This window comes from Diadema antillarum, unplaced genomic scaffold (assembly GCF_040938485.1).
Source record: "Diadema antillarum isolate AM-2024a unplaced genomic scaffold, OU_Dant_1.0 seq00001003_RagTag, whole genome shotgun sequence".
Lineage (NCBI taxonomy): Eukaryota > Metazoa > Echinodermata > Echinoidea > Diadematoida > Diadematidae > Diadema > Diadema antillarum.
This window is the reverse complement of record NW_027271841.1, coordinates 41,232-67,041: the sequence shown is the minus strand read 5'-3', so window position 1 is coordinate 67,041 and position 25,810 is coordinate 41,232. Positions and strand designations below refer to the sequence as shown.

At 38.5% G+C, this 25,810-nt stretch overlaps 1 protein-coding gene across 1 annotated transcript in view; it reads right to left on the bottom strand.

The window, feature by feature from the left end:
* Nucleotides 1-6,347: 6,347 nt before the first annotated feature.
* The window catches only part of LOC139742496 (stAR-related lipid transfer protein 3-like), a 37,995-nt gene continuing 18,532 nt past the window's right edge, over nt 6,348-25,810 (bottom strand). The window contains exons 2-11 of the mRNA XM_071653031.1: nt 24,065-24,325; nt 21,557-21,715; nt 19,761-19,823; nt 16,268-16,456; nt 14,861-14,948; nt 12,354-12,484; nt 11,766-11,921; nt 9,161-9,336; nt 7,982-8,186; nt 6,348-7,262 (exon numbers count right to left, since the gene is read on the bottom strand). Coding sequence (XP_071509132.1) covers nt 7,152-7,262; nt 7,982-8,186; nt 9,161-9,336; nt 11,766-11,921; nt 12,354-12,484; nt 14,861-14,948; nt 16,268-16,456; nt 19,761-19,823; nt 21,557-21,715; nt 24,065-24,325 — 1,539 coding nt within the window. The 3' untranslated portion in view covers nt 6,348-7,151. The remainder of the gene's footprint in view (nt 7,263-7,981; nt 8,187-9,160; nt 9,337-11,765; nt 11,922-12,353; nt 12,485-14,860; nt 14,949-16,267; nt 16,457-19,760; nt 19,824-21,556; nt 21,716-24,064; nt 24,326-25,810) is intronic.

Below are 25,810 nucleotides of genomic sequence, written 5' to 3'. Positions count from 1 at the left end.
GAAATTCCATTCTGGTATTATGCTTTGTATTATGTTTTGTGTGAAATCAAAGAATAAAGCAGTAAAAATTTGGTTAAAAACTTGGATTTTAAAAAAAAGTTATTAATGGTATAAGTTCAGAGAGTAGTGTTAAGACGAATTTTAGCAACTCTGTCTGATCCAAGTGTTGAGTAGCTTTCCATTCACTTTACATTTTTTATTTTTCTCCACAGAAGACATTTCTTTAGACTCATTTGTTCTGGCTTTATAAGAGTAATATATTTTAGCATGTCCTCGTCATATGGATAAGTTCTGTCTGTGCCCCCCCCCCCCCCCCCAAAAAAAAAAAAAAAAGAAAAAAGAAAACTAGTGAAATTTTGTGGACAAATCAAATGAGAGAGCTGCTCAATAGCTAGAGCACATAGAGTTGCCAATTTGTAATTTGTTTTAATCTTCATAACTCCATCACTTCATAACTCTGTGAATGTGTATGATGTTCTCCCAAAATGTTCACCGATTTACTTCTCTGATTTTTCGGTTTTCATACAAAGCAATACAATGTAATGGAAATTCCCTTTAGGATATAATGTACTGACTATGAGAAACGGGAGTTGGTGATCTACACTGTAAAGCTCCATATTTGGGTCATGCACATAAACACACTATAAAGTATTCATAATACAATTAATGTGTAGCATTATAATTTATTCCATTTACAAAACATTGATACTTACTGCTCACTGCTGTGCAGTCAGATCACACATTGTACATTGAAGTGGTTATAAAATCTGATGACATAATCTGTGCTAAGTACATTGTACAAGAACCTTTTAAAGGCTACAATCTCTTTCACAACACTTGCATATACATCAAGTACATGAGAAAATACAGGATAATGTCACTTATGAACAATAAATGCCATCAAAGACGCAATTTTACACCAGTGTTTCTCACATCATCTCATCAAAATTCCGCAGTACAAAACTTTCACACTAAGCGGCACTTTTAAAAAAGCTACAGGTATCCGATTGTCAGATCCTATGTTAGCATTACCTTAGGTACTTTGGGAATCAAATGCAATATTTTTCAAAGAAAAAGTTGATTTACACCCTGAACCTATCAAAATTCAGCAAAACTAGAGAAATTTGTCCAATCCCACATGTGAAACTTCACAGCATGTTAAAATTGGGGGAAAATGCAAAATTAGTAAAAGAAAGTCATGGGGGGCATACAGATTATCTTATGGAAAATCAAAAGCTTGGGGACTTTTGTATCTTGACATACACATACACACACACACACACACACACACACACACACACAAAGAAAAACAGCACATGTAGAACTCTTTAGGGAATGTAAGAATACATGCCAGGCAATGCCATATCAAGTGCATTGTGTTCACATTAGACATGATAAGTACAGTACATGATCATGTATTACAAGAGTGTGCGTATTACACCAATATAATCATCGTTTAAAAGATTTAGATTGTAGAGCTATATGTAAAAAATATCTATGCACTCACTGACGACATACATTCATTTCATTCAGACCTCTTGGAAGAGAAGGTGTCCACGCAATTTGTAAGAGAGTGTGAATAGCTTACTCTCTATTAATAATAATTACTTGTGTTACAAATACTGATGGTTGCAGACTGGGTAAAATAGGTCATAAAGTTTCATACAAGATGTTAAAATCTGTGCAACACTGTTAAATGGGCACAAGCAACTTCAATGCTAATTCATTTAATGTACAGAATTAAAAGATACCCAAGAGTAAAATTCTGAATGTAATTGGCCAATCCATTCAAGATACATGTATAGCATCCTTCTTTTTTTCCATTCCTGAGAATTAAAGTAACATTGCTGGAAACTTCACAGCGCATCAAGTTTAGAAAAAGTTATGAGGCTTAATGTAGAATTCAAATGGACCCTGGGGAGTCTAATATATCAATGGATGCTCTCTCTGCCTAGGAGAACAAATGTGACCCTGCACCTCAAAACAAACAAAAAGTTGCCAGACATGAATTTTTAGTGAAGACTATATTCTGAAAGAGCAGACTTTAAGCTTTAAAATGGTGTATTACTCAAATCAAATGGACTCTCCTAACCTATCTAAATATTGGAAAGAAAGCACAAAGTCAGGAAAAGTGTGAACTGAGAAAAGAGGCTCTGAAGTACAATGTCTATTCAAGCGCTTAATCTTTACCAAACCGTGCTGGCTGTGGGATGAATGGGACAAAAAAAAAAACAGGGAGTAAACCACCAGAGTAACAACAATGAAGAGATTATCAGATTAAACTGAAATTAAGCATGCCTCATTAACACATTCTGTCCATAATTAATGCCAACTTTCAAAGCAGTAGCACTATCCTTTCAAAAGTTATTAGAGTTGAAAGTGAAGAGTGTGGACAAGTTTATTTTTCAGAAATGAAAAAGGGATTCTAAAGACACACCTAATCACACTATTCTACCAAAAATGTTCGAGATAAACTGCTAAAAAACACACTTTCCTGCTCGTCTTATGATACCAAATTTTAGCATAATGTAAAAGAAGATCCGCTCTTTCAGAAAATATGAAAAAGTCAAGTTCGGCTAAGTTGACCCATTTCACTTATTTTCAGTCCTCACACATAATCTGTGTGTGCGACTTTATGTTCGTTTTGAGGTGCACGGTCACAAATGCAAAATACCTCGTTCTGAAACAACGCATTTACTGAGAGTAAGATAAATAGAAAGATTAGATAAACAAGTGACAGCCAACATTTTGTTTTAATTATTTTCTTCCAGACTGGCATGCTAGGACTCAAGATGCACCAAATACATTTCTTCACATCGCAAAGTCAATAGACATATGCACTTTCACATCAAATGAATATACTAGCAACTCCAAAACAAATATTACCTGGAAAGGAACAGCTTATCACCTTCACGTTCACATAACCATTTACTTTTTCCTGGGGAAAAATACAAAATTGCATTGGTTGTTACTTACACCATGTACATCACATAAAATTCATAAAAGTTTGTTGACTACAAGACTATTTATATTTCATTCAATAAAAAATTCTTCAAAACCCTTTGCTCATAAAAAAAAAATCAAAAAAAAAATCAATCTAATATGTATTCAGCATCTTGAAATCCTACACTGCTTAGTTACGTCACATTGCATTGAGTTCAAAGAGGTTAAGGTTCATGTGGACTCTTGGGAAGTCCCTTCACACATACTGTAAAAGTGGAAATTTTCGCGGTGGTGAAATTTTCATGCATTTTGCCCTACCAGATACTAGCACGAAAATAAAAGCATGTGAATATTTTTGCTTGCCATACGTTCCAGTAGTTGATGTCTTGATTCAATGGAATTAAAAAACGTGATACTCTTCTCACCTGGCTGAGTGCGAAAACTTAGTCACGCAAAAATATCCACTTTTACAGTACATCAAGAGTCTTATAACAAAAGTCCTTATACCTAATAAATCATTCTGCAAGAGATTGGGATTGTCAACACCAGCTTCACATCCACCGCGTGAAATGAATCATATACTAAATATGGACACATAATTGTCCATTTTCTGTGCCACCTCACTGGAGGGCCAAGACAGTAAGTACTGACACCAGCAGTAGTATAATTATTATAAAAATGGTAATTAATAACAGTCATCAGCAACCAAGAACTCATTCATAACAATGGGAACAGCCCAGCCCATCCAAAGTTCTTGCCCCATGTTTACATTATCCTATCTATCCTCTTTATGGACAATAAATAAATGAAATGAAATGAATGTTTGGAACTCAGTACTACAGACCAGGAATACAACATCCAAATCGAACCATTTGGATCACTTCATTTAATGGGAACATGAAACCCATGCGCATCACCCTGTAAAGGGTAAATTTACAGCTGCACAAGTTTCAAACATTATGCTGGGTTTACATTACGTTCCTGGTGGCCATGGCAATCCTGTTTCAGGCCATCATAGATAGAGTGGGATGGATATGAGACCACACGGTGGCACACAATGGGCAAATGTAAAAGGCCATGATTGCTGCGGATGCCCGGCCAGAATGTTACACTGTCATAAACTGTGCCAAGGCAGTCACAGTGCGGATGAGAAACCCAGTAGGTTGATCTAAAATGGGGTGAACAATGCATTACTGCATCGACAGTATTAAGCAAAATGACCGAGCTGTGGAGAAACAATGTTCAAACCTGAATATCGAGAAAAAATGACCGAAATTCCACGGTGCACTGCATTAAAGAAGAAAATGAAGTTTGTCAGGAAAATAAAAAGAGAAAGAGGCTGTACCATTCGCTTGTGACTGTATCTGATTTGTTGTGTTAAATGGCATTTTTAGTTGAGGGCTGACTATACACGCTAGCAACTTACCGGTTCTCGGACAAACCAAGTCGACTCTTTCTTTGATTTACAGGCCTTACTCTTATATTTCACTAAATTTGTGATGCCTTTCATTTTCTTTCTTTCCTCTTTTCAATATCTTCAATAGTCAAATACATTTATGTCTCAGTGTTACTTATGGCTTTGGTCCCACATACAAAAATGATTGTCATCTGATAAAGGCTCTGAGAACATGTATACAAAATTTGCTTACATTGCAGTGGTTACTATATGCCTGCAATTTGAATAAACTCCATATAATTCATATCATATAGAGTGTGAGAATAACACCCTGACTGCACCAGTTTCTACAGGGGCTCAACATGGAGACAATAATATATCAATGCCTTTGGATATTGCATCCTACCAATAGGTTTCAATCATGGGATCTTTGAAAATGATAAATAGACATACAAGCAACCTGATAATTACAATGAAATAAAAAAAAAAAAAAAACCCTTTAATTCTGTTAGTGTTATCAGGATTTAGTAGACATATAAACATAAAGCATACAACAATCACACTGTTTTTGAAAAAAAAAAACAGAATTTGGTCATGATCCTGTATGTTGAAGAACTGCAGTTCTGATTGCTTTCGAAGCAATGGAGAGCCCTTAAACATGTACTACAGTCATTAAAACATTAAAGGGATCGTACAGTTTTGGTTGAGACCTAATTTCAGGTTTCTAACATTTTTTGGTGAGATAATGACAAACCTCTTATAAAATCTGAAAGAGCATGTAATTCTATGAGGAATTCAACGTTTATTTGATGAAAATTGGTTTTGAAATGGCTGAGATCTCCAAAAAAGAGCGATTTTAGTAAGTGTGGGATCCACACTGATTGCTTTGTTTTACTTTGTTTTTGGATGTTTCAGTCATTCCATACCCGATTTTCATCAAATAAACTTTGAATTCCTCTTAAAATGGTATGCTCTGTACTATATCATAAGTGTTTTCTTGGTATCTCGCAAGAAGTTAAAAGCCCAATTCTCATCTCCACCAATAATGTACCATCCCTTTATTAACCTGGAAACACAGGGCTCTACAAACACTATGCATATTCTGCTTTCTGTGACACACTGACGTCACACACCAGGTGCATAGCACCCTTTATGTCTTTGGGAATCGGTATCTAAGGTTAAAATCATGAAGTTCATTCACACAGAGTTACCTTCTCATTCCAAACTTCTCTCTCTTTTTTTTTTTTTTTTTTTTTTTTAACTCTACAAGCCGTGAGATAGTAATATTGGGACATACATGCATACAATGATCCCAATCAATCACATGGAAGACATCTTGTAATGTGAAGTCATAGTGCCTTTCCACCACACCGTGGTTCAATGCACATTCAAATATTTTAGCACCTACAAGTATACACTCGTACCTAGTATCTGGAGTCAAACCCACACCAACAGTGCACTTACTGTTTACTTTCCTACCAGGTACAATATCTATGCACCTCGGTAGAGACAGGCATGTTGCTCAGAGACAAAAGTGGCATGTCTGGGGCTTGAACCCGAGACCTCACCACAGCAGAGCACAAACCACTAAACCACAACACCTTTCTCTTCTGAATGAATGCTCTTCCTATCTACCTCCATAAACAGATCATATGCGACTGATCAAACCTGCATACCAAACGCCGACTCCTAGGGCCCGCAGCATAAAAGTTACAATTATGGTAACTTTTATGCAATGGGTCCCTATACTCAATGCCCCCCTCCGAATCTATTTGCTGAGGGTCAGATCAGGCAAAGATTTATTTGGCCACTCTTGAGCAAGTCTTGGGTCTTTTTGCATACTTTAAACACTTCACATGTGTCCATCATGTTCATAATGCATAGCAAACTGATGATATAGCTCCACCTAATTACTGTAAAAGAGGAAATTTTGTAGTGTGGAAACTTTTGCACATTTCGCACGACCAGAAACTAGCAAAAAAAATAAAAGCTCACAAATATTCTTGCTTGTTATGGATAACATTATTTAATGTTTTGATTACACAGAATTAAAAACATGTGAAATCCACCTCATCCAGATGAGAGAGACATTACTTACATGAAATTTTCCACATTTACAGTAGAAATCATCACTCAAGTCACATGTAGCTGGAAAGTTGCAAAGCAATTTCCTATTTTTCAACACCTTGCACTAGCTTCTTCATAAAGTAGTAACTTCTATTTTTGAAATGGATGCATTTCTACCTTTTTTTTTCTCACCCAGTAAAGCACTTCAAGTAAGAAAGATATTATACCAATGATGGAGGCGATACATAGAGAAAATATTAGAGTTTGAGAGTCTTTCAAATTAAAGATTCAAGGAGAGACATCTTTCAATCTTTAAAGAGGAGGTCGGATCAGGGCTACGACTGGTGCTGGTCATACTGCTCCTTCATTTCTGTCCTCACCTGGGATCAGGCATTAAAAAAAAAAATCATCATCATTCCACAGATAAATTTGCATCATCATCATCATCATCATCATCATCATCTTCATCATCATCATCATCGTCATCATCATCACCATCATCATCACCATCATCATCACCACCACCATTGATAATCATCATCATTATCAAAGGCATCATTGTCATCACCACATCTTTCATTCTGCTTGGTAGACGTCTTCTTCTTGCCAAACACACACCTTGAGTGCAGTCTAGAGAGCAAACAAGCCTACAGTACTGTGAGAACAGGGACAACAGATCTGGCTTCTCCGCTCAGCTGCGATGGCATTGTCCGGTCACTGGTCAGACAACATCCTCCGGCCAACGTCATGAGACGGAGGCATCTCTTGGCTGGGTGAGGTGATTCCTCAAGTCCTTGTAGGAGTCCACGATCACACCGCCCATCACGGGATCCATGATGTTATTGGGTGTCCAAACCTGCCATGGATATCAGAAACAAACGACAAAAGAACACAGTGAAGAGTAAGAAAGATGTCTATTGAAATTTCAAAAGAAAATATCACCAACACCTTTCTCCATCATGCATTCATCTTCCTGTTATCTCTTATATTTTGCTCAAGGTATGCAGAAACATTCTGTGTGGATGCTGATCACAAGCTACAACCAAGTATCATCAACATGTAATACATCTCGTACAGCAGTGCAGCATAAACTCCTTCATCAGATTCAAAATCAACCTTGATGATAAACAATGGTGATTGTTCCTCATACTCTGAGGCAGTACTTACAATGCAGTAATTACTATGCACTGATATCACTGACATATGATTGATTGATTGACTGATTGATTGATTGATTGATATTTAACAGTTTGAGTGTGATATGTATTTTGTGTTGGGTAATGTAAACTTCAACAGTTATTTTGTACACAAATATGCGTTCTAACCTGCCATTCATTTTGAATGAAACAGTGGACCTTGATTTTGTGTAATGTTTTACTCACATTTCCTTGCATATGAATAAAGTTATGACTACAAACAAAAACATCTTTGTAACTCAGTCTACATGTTCATTTTGTTAAAACACCTCCTCCACTGTCAAAAACTTTGATGCAATGGTCAAGCTTTAGAATACTAAACAGCCTTCCTCCATACAACTGGGTACAGCTTCATGTACCAAGCACACGACATGCTTACCTTGAGTTTGAGATTGGAGTTGATGATCCAGATGTACCTGCAGTGGTCAGGCCGGTCGGGCACTGGTTCAAGCACCCAGCCGCTGACCCCATTCTCACCCCGCACGTACTCTGGCCGGGGAGGTTTGTCTGGGTGCTCCACTGCTATCGCACTGGACACATAGCGCTCCCCTCTCTGCTCACACAGCCTAACAGACACAAAGTCCCTGAGGAAAAGGTGAGAGATTCAGTTAGGGACATTGATGCATAGGGACCATTTTCTTTCCCTCCTCTCTGTATTTTTTTTTCTCTGTTTCTTGCTGTAAACTTAAAATCTTGCTTCTAAATTATCCAACTTTGGCTGCCTTCTTGCTATTCATCATGGCTTTTTGGCATAAAGATTACAAGCAAACAATAATCACATACCAATGATTGCATGGTTGATGTCAAGGCTGCATAAGATTAGAAGATTGTTATGTAGAGCAACTTTTTGTGTGTGTGCCTACAGGACTCTAATTCCATATCTGTAAAATAACAGCAAGACATCACCCCTCAAAAAACAACAACAAACAAACAAACAAACAAAGAAACAAAACCAACACACTATCTATTTTTCTCTTGATGGTGTCCTATTCATCAATTTAGCAACATTCACATGATCATTACTGTACTAATATACTTTCAATCTTGATGAATTCTTGACTGATTTCAAGGGATAATTTTCAGCTTTTAAGGGATGTATAGTTTTGGTTGAGACCTAATTCAAGTTTTTAACATGTTTTGGTGAGATAATGAGAAACCTCTTATGAAATATGAAAGAGCATGTCATTCCATGAGGAATTCAATGTTTATTTGATGAAAATTGGTTTTGAAATGGCTGAGATATCCAAAACAGAGCAATTGTAAGAAAGTGTGAGACCCACCTTTTATTACGATCGCTTTGTTTTACTTTGGTTTTGGATGCTTCAGTCATTCCAAACCCGATTTTCATCAAATAAATTTTGAATTCCTCTTAAAATGGTATGCTCTGCACTATTTCTTGGTATCTCGCAAAAAGTTAAAAGCCCATTTCTCATGTCCACCAATATTGCACCATCCCTTTAACCTGAAGAAGAGTCAATATAGAACTGTACAAGTCATCAGCCTGATGGAATGATCACCTCAGTAAAAAAACTTGAGATAAGTGAAGGAATCTAAGTACCTGCTGCTGAATACTCCTTTCCCCCCCGGAGCTGCCAAGCTGTAAACAATGTCCACAAATTCGTTGATTTGCTGCAGCCTACAGATCTCCAGCAGGGCCCCATTCCACGAAGCTGACTCGTCCACTTTGTTCCACAGCAGCTCCACCATGGTTTCCACGGGAACTGGCAGGATCGCCTTGGAGTCGCCATGCAAAAGATTGCGATTTGGACAAATAGTCAAACTTTCCCAGTTCAAAACACTACTGACATTATAGGCGGTGTGTTTGCGAGTAAGATCGGCACATTTAAAAGACTCACAGAAATAGCTGTGGCAACTATGCATTATGCTAACTAAAATATAAGAGAACGTATGGGAGATACCTCAGCTATCCATGAAATAATAATAGTAATAATAATACTATGATAACAATGTCTCAACAGCCACCAATGGACAAAACACTGTTTAAGATGGCAATATACTCAGATTTGGTGATAATGAGTCAAAAACAGACTGGATGGTGTGCTGCAAGAATATACATACTCGACATGCTGGAAAAAGCCTCCATGGCACCGAGGCAAAAGGCAAAAAATCATTGCCCAAAGTAATCAAGACAAAGACAAAATATTGTTCTGACATTGACTGCGATAAAGTTTCAAACAAAAGATGAAAAATAAAATGCAATCATAAAATCAACTAAATCCAACTGCTACCATACTCTTATATGTGACCATGCACCAAACAAGCCCTAGCGTAGGGCTTTCTGCATTTATTCAAACTTACTTCAAAGGGATACACGACCACTCTTTGTTTAGAATTTTATAAGATTAAATAACAGCCCATAATTTCACAGAGTGGAAGCGGTGGTCAAGATGTCAACACAAGGGTAGTCTTTACATGGGCGTGAACCATATTTAAATCAGAGTTTGCCCAGCACACGGGTGAGAGTATGGCGAGAATCAATTATGTGGAAGTACTCATGCATAATTGATGAGCATCCCAATGTGGGTGTGTCTCCCCATGGACCTAATATACTAGGTGTTACAAAAAAACATTTCCCACTTTTGATCCTTAACAGTTCAAAAACTATATATCAGATAACACTGACATTGATATGAGCAATAGCTGAATAGTGTACAATTTTGTTGGCGGTAATTTAAAAATGATAGCATAAATCAGTTTCATTAAATTCAAGATTTAGTTCTAAGTTAGTTTTCAGATTTTGTGCTGTATTCAACCCTCTGTGCAAAATTATCTATAATTTTGCACATGGGTCAATTGGTGTATATGGGAGTGTATGGTTAACACCCTGACAATTGTCCTGAACAATGGCCAGGATTGGAATGTTCTATTACATATTCAAGATAAATTCCACTTTCACAGCTAGTCTTTATTCATCCTGATGAGTGAATGCAAGCACATGAAAACATGTGCTTATATTTTTTTCATGTGCATGCATTTTACCTTTTACCATGATTTCAGACTAGCAGTGCCCAGGGCAATCCATCATGAACTATTAATAAAACATTCATGTTCCTTGGAGCAAGAATCCAGAAGCCTAGTCAGCATAGCTCTGAAAAGGTGGTATTCCCGGCATTCATGTCTATTGTTCAGGGTCATTGTAAGCACACACTCACATACACATCATTGGTTCTTGTGTAAAGTTAAATTTTGTACAGAGGGTTCAAATTTGACCAAAATCTGGAACTTGTCTTTAAAATCAATTATGGATTTAACGAAACTGATTCACGCTCTCATATTCAAATCACTGCCAACTAAATTGTACACTATTCAGCTACTACTCATATCAATGACAGTGTTATCTGACGTATAGTTTTCGAACTATTAAGGATCAAAAGTGGGAAATGTTTTTTGTAACACCTAGTACATGGACTATTCACTGCAGTCTTTCTTTGATGTAATGATCGTCGCCGACACCTGATTATATGCATCTTAATGAGTACATTCAGGTGTCTGGACAATAACGATTGTGTAATCATGTATTGTCACTAACAAAAGAATATTTTCCCTCATTACAGTCTTGTTTCGCTGATGTGCCTTTTTTCAGACGGAAATGTCTTTGAATACATACAGATGAGGAGCAGCAAACCTGAGATCATGACAAATCTTGTGTCAAAAGATGGGTAATTGCTGATTCGTACATTTTGGCACACGCATAAGACCATGCCTAATGGCAAGATATATCTGTTCTCTACCATTACTGTCTCTTTATGCTCTGGAATAAGCTGGGGAAAAGTGAAATATTGAGATCACTAATGACAATCATTCTGCCAAACTTTCAGCTTTCTTTTAAAAACTGCCTGCTTCTCCAAAGCAAAATTGTTTGAGGGATGATTTCCTAACATACACCACAACTGCACATTCACTTTACTTGATTTTTGTGAGTTATTTTCTTCTGCGCATATAGTTTCAGATTTTTAGAATCTCCGTCATGTTCTTCTCCGGCTTGCTGGCGGTGACGATCATGGGATCAAAGCAGTGAAGCATGCTAAAGATGTCTTTGTGGCGCTTTTGAGATGTACTGGTGCATGAATTAATTAACGATACGATGAATGTCCATGTGTATTAAGTCCATGGTCTCCCAGACTACAGTCAATGTCACTCACATCCAGTTTGTAAAGCCTCTGTGAGATGCCTGGGTAGGAGCCACAGCACACCACCGCCTCATCCTCACTGACCACCTCCTTCCAGATCTCATTTTTCTCTAGGATCCCCTGCAGCTGGCGCAGAGAGTCTCGGGCTTTCTCAATGTACTCCTGCTCCTGAGTGGGTCACAAAGGGAGAGAAATGGTGTAAGATCGTATGCTACTACCATGCTAATCTGTACTGATGATGATGTTGTAATGATACACCACATTGTGACCCTCCTGGCATTGCTACAACTGCTCATCACCAATCATAACATGATCATAGTATTATTATGAAAGTCAACGCTGTGAGGTATAGCTGAAAAATCAAAGGAGGAAGTTGAGACTAAAATGGCACGACCGCTGAATGGTTACAACTCTGTTACTGTGAAAACATACTGCCAAGGACTAAAAAGTTTGAACACCTTTTGGAATGTGTTCAAGAGCATGTTAATTGCTTGCATTTGATAAAGATATCACTTATCTATCACTGTTGAGTTTGGAAATAATTGCGTTGATGCTAGCCAAAAATGTCGGCCAGGTGTGTATTTGGATGGTGATCTTTACCTTTGCCGTTGCAGCGAGGTCTACGGTACTGCCCCTTTGACTGTTTGGCAGCGACTGGAAATCTGCTGTCCGTGACGACTTGAAACTAGAACTGGACACCTCACTGTTGATTGACGCAGTGTCATCAGATTCTGGGGAAAATGCAGTGAATAAGCAAGAATACTTACATGACCTTTGGTGTTACCTTAATGTGAACCCTAACATAGCAGTGATTATGCAATAATGCAGATTATCATCTTATAGGACATTTTATCGGTGCATTACAATGGCATTTTCTTGTCCGCTTGGTTTTCACTGTGCAATACAAGAGCGTAGTGAACGAAATGCACAGACTAATGTATTAACTCCCTATAGGCTACCATTGTTAGCGACTGTGCAATAATACACCATATTTTTGCCTCATCTGTTGCGTGAACCCTTGCTACTGTAATAAATATGCAAAATCTTGTTACAATTCAGAAGTGCACAAACATTTTGCTACATATGCAAGTGTGAGTCAACTTGAAATCTAGTAGAAGTGTGGTACTTTTTTACAGTTCATGCCTTCTCTGGATAATGATTAGAAATAAGAATAATTATGTCGGATGGCTTTAACTCATGGAATACAAGGGAATACTGCAATCGTTAGGGCAAATATTCCCTGGTATCTCATTCATGGCCACCCAATATTGTACAATTACACTGTGGATTCTATGGTGCCTTTTGTTATGGAGGAAGCAAGATGCCATTTGGTGCCATGTGATAGATCTAGTGCATTACCAGTTAAGCTGTATGTCAGTGCTCATGACAGCAAATTTCAATGGACATTGGAACCAAATACTGGCATCTGTACGTTACACTTACATTCACCCTTAAATGATATGTTGAACCATTTGATACGAGACTGGTCGGCACATTTAGGCAATTGCTTCTACAGTGTCACAATTTCTGATATGACTATGTAAATAGCGCCTCTAGCACTATTGGGGGACAGAGACACAACATAGCACTCAAATAGCTGTAGATAAAATAATGTAAAGCATGATCAGGATATGACTATGTAAATAGCGCTTTTAGCACTATTGGGAGGCAGAGACACAACATATCACTCAAATAGCTGTAGATAAAACAATGTAAGCACGAAGAGTTTGCTACAGGATAAATCCTAGATAAATCCTCCCGTACATCGTCGGTTGAGAATGATAAGGGCGTTAAGTTGCCACTAAACCCATAGTGTTCGAAACAACTTAACGCCCTTCTCATTCTCAACAGACGACATGATAAGGCCAAAAAAAAAAAAATTGTTGCATTGGCGTAACCCGCCCGACCCTAAAAATTCCGCCGACCCCATGTTTTTTTATTATTTTTTTTTGCTATCGATATCAAATATCTTGTTCATTGCGATCGCGATCGCACAAACCCGGAAGTGGAAATGGCTCTGGGGATATCGGATGTACGAGGGAGAGATCTAGCGCCTCGCATAAGCCTTCCTTGATCAGTACGTCATCTGTTTCCAACACGGACACGTACTCTAACAAGATTTATTCAGTGTATACGTAGCATTCAGACTGCGATGTATTGTGCACAGTTTTGCCATAGGTTTCTTGTGTGGAGAACTTACACGAATCTGTATATGTGGGACTGTAATAGAGATCGCCGTGTGCGATGAAAAGATCGTACATATGGGTCAATTTGCATCTATCTTATCTAAGTCAAAATAGTAAAATATGAAGTGAAAACATTCAGGATAGGGATTTCAACATCTTTAAATTCTGTGAAGGGGTATAATTCCAGTAATATCGGCCTCATAAATGATTAGTAGAATAGATGAACACAGTACATTCGGTGCAGCAGTTGTAACTGTTTACTGAGCTGAGCACGAGTTTTACACGTAAAATGCAGGTAGCAAAAAAAAAAATAAAAAAATAAAAAAATCCGCCCGACCGACCCTATTTGAAAATCTCATGTTACGCCAATGCAACAATTTTTTTTTTTTGGCCTAACTATAAACTATCAGGACAGAGTACAACCCCCCCCCCCCCCCCCCTCAATTATCTTTCAGTGGATGGAAGACAAGGGCAGGTAAACACTTAGGTACTATCTTGTACAGGGTTGATATGACTGTAATCACAACTCTTCTACACATTCACTGCAAAGCAAGCATACAAAATATTACATGGATCCTTTTTGCTCTAATATCTGCTTATGGTATTACATGTTTTGAAGCCTGGTTTGCCTCATTTATAGCCCACTGAGATGCGGTGCTGTTCACTGTGGCATACTTTGTATAATTTGGGAGTCAGGAGAACTGCAGAAATGTATATTCCACCCCTATTACGGGCTATTCAAAAATCAACATGGAAACACAAACCACAACGAAAAACAAAAGTTTTAAGTGCAATTGGGAAGTTACTTCCCAGCAGAAATATGTATTATGAGCAACATGTCTGCACATGTGCAAATTGGGTCTTCTCTCAAAGTCTTCTCTTTTGGAGATGTCAGAAGTAAAATCAGCCCAGTAATCTCACCTTCAGGAGTGTCATAGGGTGAATAGAACTGCTGGCCACCTCCCTGGTTGTATGATCGGATGCCATTTGATGCTATGAGTGGAGCCCGCTCATCCACATCACTTCTGTCAAACATGGCTGAAATCATGAATAGATACATGTACTTGTTCAGTGCACTGCATGACATACATTTGCTGTATACAAATATTTTAACTGTTCTGAAGATCATACTCAGACATTTTGTTATTTGCCATTCAAATAACTGTACGAGGTAAACAAACAAACAAACAAACTTTCTGGCAAGGATACGTCCCATGCAACTTCCATCAGACATATTCCACATACTGTCAAGTTAATAGTGTACACTCTTGACAAACACTTATACTAGATTTAGTATTTGATAGAGTAAAACATAAGTGAGCTTTCTTTTACAGTCAATATTTGTGAGTTCAATATGAAGATAAATTGAATGGGTACCTACAATGTATGTTCATGACACATTTTGTCTTCTCCTTAGCCCCCCCCCCCCCCCAAAAAAAAAAAGAGATAAAAACTAAGTACTGTAAAAGTGGATATTTTCTCGCAAATAATTTTTCGCACTTGGCCGGGTAGGAAGAGTTTTGTGTGTCTTTAATTCCGCAGAATCAAGACATCATATACTGGAATGTGCTTTTATTTTCGCGCTAGCTTCTAGTTGCGCGAAATGCGCGAAAATTTCAACACCGCGAAAATTTCCACTTTAACGGTAATTGTGAATATACAGAAAATTATAACATCTTCTGAACAAAATCTGAAAAGATATGGGGATGAAGAGTAAGAGGAACAAGGAAGGGGGTACAAGGAGGATAGGGGCAAGAAGAGGAGGGGGAGGAAGAGTGGAAAGAAAAAGATGATGAGTAAGACAAGGATCTCATGTACATGTATAGAATATGACAGTTTGCAGTAATTGTTACATAGTGTGTACAAAATATGCATTTATAAACATCAGAGAAGCACTCTGAGGGTGCAAACCTCTGCCAAGCAGCTCATTTCCACCACTGATCTTGCTCTTCCATAGAGATCAGTTATTTCCATCCATACGTATGCATGTTGAAATCAACCGATTTCCCAATATAGAAGCCTTTTGTTATATCATCAACTTTCAGCTGCAAGGCGCGCCTCACCCTATCAGAAACTACGAGTGCCTGTATGCAAACCTCAAAAAATGCACACCTAGAACTCCCAAGGTCATTGACCCAATCTGCCAAAATATTGAAAATCTTTCATAGAATCTGCAAAAAAAAAATCTGGATCACTACCAAAATTTAATCATCTGTTTCTTGTGTCATTCCCAGCCTTTCCTGTAAGTTTCATCCAAATCCATTGACAACTTTTTGAGTTATTTTGCACACAGACAAACCAACCAACAAACGCCAATGAAAACATAACCTCCTCCCTTGGTGGAGGTAATAAAAGCTGAGCCTTACTTTCCAGTTGTCTCTTCTCCTTGGGCAGAACCCGAAAATCCAGCATCCAGAGCTCCAGCCAGGCCAGCACCACGCTGCAGATTAGGAGGAAGACGGTCATAACGACTGTGGTCCCCTTTGGCTGACAATTTGCAGGGTAATCCTCGGTGGACTGTGGAAGCACAGAAAGAATGACAGAAACACAAAGAATATTAAAGGAGACCTCCAGATGATTTTCAGACTTCTACTTTTGAACCACCTTAAATTAGTTAAACTGACTACAGAATTTCAGAATTTATAAAGATTGGAATGAAGAATGAGAACGCTTTCAAAATCTATAAAAAAATGCAATGAACAAGGATGATGACATAAGCTATGTTCAGACAAGGGCAGTTTTGGTCGGAGTAACTTTGGAGGAAGGGTCGGAGCAACTTCGGAGGAAAGGTCGGAGAAGTGCCCGTCTGAACAAGGTCGTGGTAACTTCCTCTGGTCGGAGGAACTTACCATGACCTCTTCCTCCGACCAAGGTTCTCCTGAGTTTTCTCAGGAGTATCTCGCTACCACGACTAGCCGGTCGGAGTAAACTGCCTGTGCAGACAAGCCCTCGGAGTATCTCTGAACTTACATACCCTACAACCACGGTAAATCTTCCGGGTTAAATCGAAATGTTGACATTTTGCGAGTACACGTGCGCGTGTAGTGCAATTCTAACCTAGTCAATCGCGACAAAGAAGCTCTTGCTCAGAAATTTCATCAACAAGAAAGAAGATGACAAATGCCGCTGGTAAAAACAATTGTATGGTTGATGTGCGCAGCGCTACCACTTCCAGAAGTTATACCGACCCTCAACGGCGATCCCTGTGAAGGCCGTGGTAAATTGGTCGGAGTTTCTTCCCATGACCCTCGTGTGGACACAGGGTCGTGGTAAGATAAGTATAAATTCGAATTTTAATTGCTGCGCCATAAAATTTTACTCCGACTAGGAATACATCTGAACATGTCTATAGCAGCCTGACCATAAGAATGCATGAGTTTGGGGCTCAATCAAGCAGAACAAAAGAAGAAGGCATGCATAGATTATACACAGGTGAATGTGCAAGCCAAGCGGTATTGCAATGGAATGACACTGCTACATTTCTGAAATATGTGAGTCTCTATGTCATCATCATTGTTCGGTGTAATTTGTTTAAGATTTTTCAATGTATTGGTTTCTCTGCACAAGGACCACAATAAATTCCACAAACCTATACATGGGGCTTTGAATTTATAGGTTTGATACAAATGCATGTTGATTTGTGTTGATTCATGATACCCTAAACATCACTTCTGTGGTGAAAGGAGTACCTAGAAACATTCCATATATTTTTATATAATTTTTCTTCTATTTTTCTTCAGATTATTTGGATACACCCACGAAAAAAAACCCTTCAAAACCAAGATTCTGGTTGTGACCTCATCTGTCAATAATTGCTAAAGTACTGATATGTTTAACAAAAGACATTGAAACGCACCTTCCCCTCAAGTAAGCATAACTTGTATGTTTCTGTGATATTACTGTGACTAACAAAAGACATGGCGAGGGAACGTGCAAGTTATGCTCGGTCTCGGGGAGGATGCATTCCAATGTCTTCTGAGTAGTTTGATCTACTAAGTTTTTATAAAGATTTGCTGTTGCCACGGCAATGCATTATGGAATACTAACATAAATGGTGTCTTGCACATCTTCAAAAGAAACACAAAAGCAGGTTAGCAGTTCCATACAAAACTAGATATATCGCTACGGCGAATGATATGCCTCCGCCATAATGCATGGTTCTCCTAATAGGTCTATATTACAATGTCTTGACAATGTGTGATGACAGTTTCACACAACTGGCAAAATATTAAAATGACAAGTTTGACACAAATGTGCTGAATGTTCACTTTCCTAGAACTAGGTTCAATTGGATGAATGATTAAAATGTCAGAGTGCAGGTATTTGGGGAACTGATGATTTTACTTGACTTTTGAACCTTTTATAAGTTTATGCATTTAGTAATTTTCAAGGTATTGAGAAAAAGTATAATTTCAGTATCAAATGGGAAAATAGCATTATCTAAACCTGGCCTTTGACCTTTGACCTCACAGTTCCAAAGAGAATAACTGTTAGGTTGAACATGCATAAATATGTAAGTTTCATGATGATACCTTGAGTTACTTTTGAGATATGGAGGAAAAAGTGCAATTCAGCATTTTCACTTGACCTTTGACCTTTTGACCTTTGACCTTTTGGCAAGAAACTTCCCACAAATTATATATTGGGCAATACATGTATACATCAAGTTAAAAAAAAAAAAAACCTTCCGGCATTGCATAAATATAAGGAAAGTAGTGATATTTTGAGGAGTTGACCTTGACCTTTGACCCCCTGACCTTTGAACCATGATCCCCAACTTCCCTAGATAATCACTGCCCATTGGAGTAAGCATATATACTAAGTTCCATGAAGATACCTTGAACCATTTGCGAGATATGGAGAAAAACATGAATTTTCAAAAAAAAATTTTCACAAAATATCCTGTGACCTTTGACCTTTGACCCCGTGACCCTAAAATCCAAACAAAGTATTATCCCCCCAGGATATACCCTCATACCAAGTTTGATGTAAAACCACCACACGGTTCTTGAGATATCGACAAAAACAAAACGGGACGGACGGACGGACGGACGACCCGAAAACATAACGCCTCCGGCCACTTCGTTGGCGGAGGCATAAAAATACACCCCTTTCAAAAAAATTAGAATTTTGCACTTCTATCTGTTTTCACATCAAGTTTACCATATTCATGGCAATTACATTTTCATTCAAAGGAGAACAGAGAAGGATGTCTTCCCTTCAAAACTTTCGGTCTGGTTTTGACACAGGAAGTTTTTAAAAAAAAAATCATGATTTGGGTATATAACTGAACTACATGGAATTATCATTGCTATTACAGCACTGCAATAATTTGGCATGTTACATACAACTTATTACTTTTTAAATTCATTAACAAAATGAAATGAAAACAAAGTGGAGATTTGAGTTATGGTTAGGTGATGACATCATCATATCATCATATCTGCTTTGCGTATGTGGTTATAACAGATATTAATATATGAAAACATGTTTCATTTTAAAATTGCACAACTTCCTCATTTTCTTTTCAGATTTGACTGAAAAGCAATACCACTTGTTTTGTTTGAATTCAATCTACTTCTTAAAGTCACAAGGAATATGAAGAGGCAACGCACTTTGTGTTTGTGAAAAATGAAAGCAAACTAGTCATGCATATTGGAATCTTGCCCAGTCCTCACGCACAAAGGAGGGCAAAAATGTTCTCCATAACAGGGCAGTATCTCCCCCCTTTTTTTTGGGGGGGGGGGGGGGGTGGGGTACGGTGTAGTTCCATACCTAGAGTTTGGCCCAGTTCAGGATGGAGAGAATGGGGACAACTTACCGTAAAGTCAACGTATAGGAAGATTTTTGCAACGACTAAACCACTGGTGGCTATTGTAGTGATCTGTAAGATGTAAAGAAAAGTCAAGAATTACAAAATGTCCCTATCACTAATGTGAATGTGCCAGCAAATGCAAAATGAAACTCAGTCAGCATTATTTGCAATATATCACATTCAAAACTGGCCAGCACATATTTTGTGAACAATAACATTAGAAAACTAGAGAGGGGCCGTCAAAGGCGGCAGACCCACGCCTAAGTACAAAGTCGGGGTAGACATAATGTGCATTCGGTCATCTACCAGAATTCGGCCACTTAATTGCCAGTGTGCTTTATCACCAGCCAGTGAGTTCTACCAAAGATCGTACACTGAAGTGTACAATCTTTGGTTCTACAGTCACATCACACGCAAATCACATAATTACACATACGGTATTAACACTCATTCACGTACAGGAAAGTCCTTACGTCTCCTCCAAAAATCCATCGAAAATCCCAAATTCCACCGTCAAAAGTGCAGAATCGGAACTTTTCCAAGCGCGCGCGAATGAAGTCCAGTTTTAAGAGTATTGTCTACGCGACGGGTCGCGGAAAAAGCGCTAAAAATCGAGAAATACGCCGTTTTCTTGCGGGATATTTTGATTATAGCAAGCCGAGAGTGTGATGATATCAAAGGTCGTATGAGTGTACGATCTTTGATGGTATCCACAAAAGCAAAAAAGAAAAACAAAATTTACGTACCCCCTAGGCAATTACCTCTATGATTAGTGTCTACGGGAATTATTCAATGCATGGGTTGAATGCAAATGTCTACTGCACCAGTATTCGGCCACCAACGAGCGCCGCAACGTCCCCGGTGCAATTTTGCACCAACAGTGTAGAGCGCGATGCATTTTCAGCGGCCTTGCACACGCATTGACATTGAGCACGCATATCGTGCAGTGTGACTGCGACCGAGCAAAATGCTCCTCCAACGAAAAAAACAATCAATGTTAATTTGAAAAATCATCAAAATACGGGCCAGTTTGTGATGACGGAGAACGAACTTTCATAAATCTAGAAGGACATAGTCCCTCAAATAGGCCTAAACGTAAATTTCGGAATTCTTACGAACATTTGAGCAGCGAAGTTGGATCGTTGGGGAGTTTATGTCTTCGTATGGTAGCGGAAAATCGCAAAGTGAGAAACGGGAAATTTTCGGAATGGTCACTATACCATGGGGTCAAAACTTCAAGGTCACACAGAATTTGCAAGGGTCAACCGATTATCACCAAAATCTAATCGATTCTTTCCTGTCATTATCCAAACATTCCCTGAACATTTCGTGCAAATCCGTTTACCCGTTCTCTTGTTATCTTGTACACAAACAAACAAACAAACAAACAAACAAACAAACATACAAACAAACAAACATACAAACAAACAAACAAACAAACAAAAAACAAACAAACAAACAAACAAACAAACAAACAAACAAACATACGGAACCCTTTACATAACCCCCTGCCGATTTTCATCGGCGTGGGTAAAAATCCATCATAAATACATGTGTTTGAACAATGTTAAAAGTGAAAATTTTCATGCTTGGTTGTAAACTATGCCTTTCACATGGCAAAGCAGTACTTTGCTGCCCATTGCTAGATTCTGGGTAAAGCAGAAATTTCACACAGACAAAGTATATCACGTTAACATACACACATTCAACTGGGACTCTGGAACTGTACCAACATAATCTTGCTTAAATAGGTGTTGTTGATTTGATGTGACTTGATGGCCACATGCCAGAGAAAGCCTTACCACAGCCCAGATCCAGTGTTTACTCTTGAAGAGGGCATATGCGAGGAGGAGAACCACCATCCGAAACATCGCCGCTGCAACGATGTCGAAGAGGGAAGTGGTGAAGTTGTATAATGCGACTTGACAATGGAAGCCGCCTTTAATTCCTAGGCCTGATAGCTGTGTGAATGAGCATGGGAATGAACAGGATTTTTTTAATCTTTAAAATCTGTTTTAAATATCACATGATAAAGACCCTTCAACAGGTAAATTGAGTAATAAATGAGAAAAAAAAAACAATAAAAAATCCAGAGATCTTGCAAAGTTTCAAACTCAAAAGCTCCTTCTACAGCTTTCTAGTGGATACATTTTACATTTTTCACACATTATACATATTGTTTCCTATGGTGTTTCATTGGAATGTTTTGTTATTATGTTTTGCCATTGTTGTACACTCTGTTCATCTCAAAATGAACTGTCTACATTACTCTTTTGCTACATTATTATAAAGAGTCAAATGTATGCTATGATCTGTCGAAATATGGATATGAAATATGAACTAAATTTGAATATCTGAAAAGAAATATCTCATGAAAAGATTTTTCCCTCAAACACAAAAATTTGTATGTAAAGAATATATCCCCTTCACACACACACACACACACAGAAAAAAAAGAAAGATTGAATAGAATATGCACATGAAAGGAGAGCTTTTACTGTTAAACAGGGGGCACAAATAAATTCTGTCAACGATAGGAATGAACATCACTCTTTCTAGCAAATCTCATCATTTTGAAAATGCCATAACATACCAGCACAGTACATGCTGTTTATGCAGTGCATGCACTAATGATTTAATTTGATCATGCTCACAACTAGGAATATGTGCACTCTCATGCACTTGAAGTGGATCTTTGCTTTGCAATCTATCAACTGTGTATCCTAGAAGGTGATGTACATTACAGATTGCTGGCAGCAACATCAATCAAATCAGTTTGGGAAGCTGTAATTGTGACCATTCCTGATTTCTAACTGGCAGGTTTAAAACAAAGTATGGTCTAGTCTAGAGATGTTTAATTCATGTGGATAGTATCATGTCAACATAAAGAGAAAAAGAATATATATATATATATATATATATATATATATATATATATATTTTGTTTTGTTTTTGTTTTTTTTTTGGGGGGGGGGGTTCGGGTGGCTTCTCCATGTGTACAACTACACTTCAAAAGTGTAAGCCTTCAGAACTGATTTTACCACACTCTAAAAAAAATAGTAAAGGGCAATTAGAACAAGAGACCCGCGGGTCTAGCGCTCACCTGAGTATCGCAAGTTCACCTTTCATGCAGTCACAAATCTAAATTACACACAGCTCTACCAAAATTTGATAAGGCATTCTCAAGTAGAAGATGAACATGTACAATAAGGGCCCAAATTCAGATCCCCCCCCCCCCCCCCCCCACTCATAGTATCAATTTTAGCTCTATCACTTCTGGTTCTAGAGACACTTTTTTTAAGATTCCTTAATTTGGGGGGATGGGGGAGGGGGTAGGAGCATGGTGCCCATTTTAACAAATTGAGATCTTAACCCCCTAGGGATGCTACCTGCCTAGTTTGGTGAACATCCATCACGAGGTTTTCAAGAAGAAGATGAAAATGTACAATTTAGGTCCCAATTTGGACCTCCCCCTCCCCCTGCCCACAAGGGGGCACCCCTGGATCTGCTATGAACAAGTCAAGGGGTTCTCAAGAAGAAGATGAAAATGTACAATTTAGGCCCCAGTAGGACCCCCTCCCCCCCCCCCCCTCCAACACCCCTGATTCCGCCATGAACAAACTTGAAACTACAGTCATCAATGTACTAACTCATAGGATTAACTTAGCTCTATCACATCTGGTTCCAGAGAAGAAGATTTTTAATGATACCAGGGGGTTTGGGCCCCCCTGTGGCCCCCTGGGAAGGACATGGTGCCCATTTTTAACACATTGAGAACCTAACACCCTAGCAATGCTACCTGCCAAGTTTGGTGAAAATCCATCATGAGGTTTTCAAGAAGATGATGAAAATGTACAATTTAGGCCCAATTAGGACCCCTCCCCACCCCCTCCCTTGGTTCCCAAGGGGGGCACCCCTGGATCTGCCATGAACACACTTGGAACAACAGTCATTAATCTACTAACTCATAGTACTAACTTAGCTCTATCACTTCTGGTCTAGAGAAGAAGATTTTTAAAGATTCCTTAATTTTGGGGGGTTTGGGGCCCTGGGTGGGGCATGGTGCCCATTTTTACAAATTGAGATCCTAACCCCCTAAGGATGCTATCTGCCGAGTTTGGTGAAAATTGGTCTCAGGGCTTTCAAGAAGAAGATGAAAATGTAAAAAGTTTATGGACGATGCACTCCGCATGCCGGACGCCGGACAAAGAGCGATCGCAACAGCTCACTTGATCCTTTGGCTCAGGTGAGCTAAAAAGGTAAAAGGTAATCAGCAGAGATGCTGGAAACTCCTGTTACATCTAACCTACCATGATATATATAAACCACAATATGGCAACGAGCAGCAAGTCAAAGGTGGCCATCAGGCAGAATAGACGGCGGATGCTGGAGAAGTTGTTCTGGTCACTCTGCGGTCCTGTTGTGGCTACATTGGGGATGTTGGCGTGGGGATGACCGGGTGGCATGGGTGGGGGCAAGGGGTGCGGGTCACTCCCTGTGCTGCTGTAGATGAGCTGGGCAGCGACCCTAGCATTGCGGTCTCTTGCCTCCTGCTCCCTAGACATGGCGTACTGTAGACAGAACATGTGAAATAATAATAAAAATGATAATGATTAATAACAATGACTAAGTAATTGAATAATCAATGATAACAATAATTACAATTACAAAAATAAAATGATCATTATTATCATTACTATCATTTTTATCATTAGTATTATCATCATTACAATAATCATTAAATTATTTTCTCTTTTTTATCCAGGGTAACCTCTTCACTATTGCCATTGCTTTACCAAAGGGCTGTACCATTACTATTACCCTCACATTGCCAGGTACCAACTTTACCTGGGTTGAGAGGGATATGGTGAGTAAAATATCTTGTCCAAGGACAAAGGCACTTGTCAGGAATTGGACTCAGAACCTCCAACTGAAAGTGGAGAATTTCACCCACCATGCCACAGTGCCCTAATACATTATGTGTGTGATCTGAAAAGTTCAGCGTATCTCCTCTTAACACAAAGCATGACATATAAGCATCATGAACAATTACACAAAAGGAGATGGCAGGGGGGAAAAAAAGAAGAGAGCACACGATCCATCATAGAGGTGGACTAAATGAACCAATCTTGATGGACATTATTCATTTATTATCTAACTCCTTCACACAGTACAGACACAACTTTTCACAACACTACATGGTGGTGCAATTTTTATATCCTTGATATGATATAAATCTCAAGTACTGTTGCCGTCACTCGAAGCCAAACTTTATTTTCCTTTCATGTTCTTGCATACGGTAGCTTGTGACAGAAAGCCAAAGGAATGTAATTCTACTCTATTTGTCTGAGTCCAAATCATCCTCCATCTGAAGAGTTCATCCTCACATGCGACAATTTTAAGTTTCTGATAGTGTTTGAAGACCATTTGCTCTGAAAAGATGATGAATCACTTTGATAACAATACAACATGAACAATTTCTTTGTCAATCTCTTCCTTATCAACCTTGCAAATTTTTATACACTGCAAGTCTTCATCAGAACATGACAAGTCGCAGGTGACACTTAACCAGAATGACCTCTACAGCATTTCATAGTCTAAGACGTGACATTGTAGCTTTCCATACTCAACTGTCCTCACAGCCACATGAATATATCATATGTAACTGCTAATGGAGAGTACAGAGTTAAATCATAAAGTGCAATGATTCTGCCACAATGGCAGCCCCTTTTCAAAAGTAGCCTAGAATTATAGTGGAATCATTACAAAATTATCCTCAATGTTACGTGGCTATGGTGTACTTCTAGGATGCTGTTATGGTAGCTCCAACTACCATCACATAAAACTGCTACAATCAGAAGCACTGTAAGCAATGAAAAGCATGAACACTTTTTAAAGATTAATGCTCCATTAATACATTCTTCCATAATGGGTCATTTTTCATGACTGAAGAAGTTGAAAAAGCTTATGCTCACTACATGTTGTAGATGAAATTTTGTACAGGTGAGCATCCATTTTTAAATAATGTATCAAACCACACAGCATTCCACTACAAA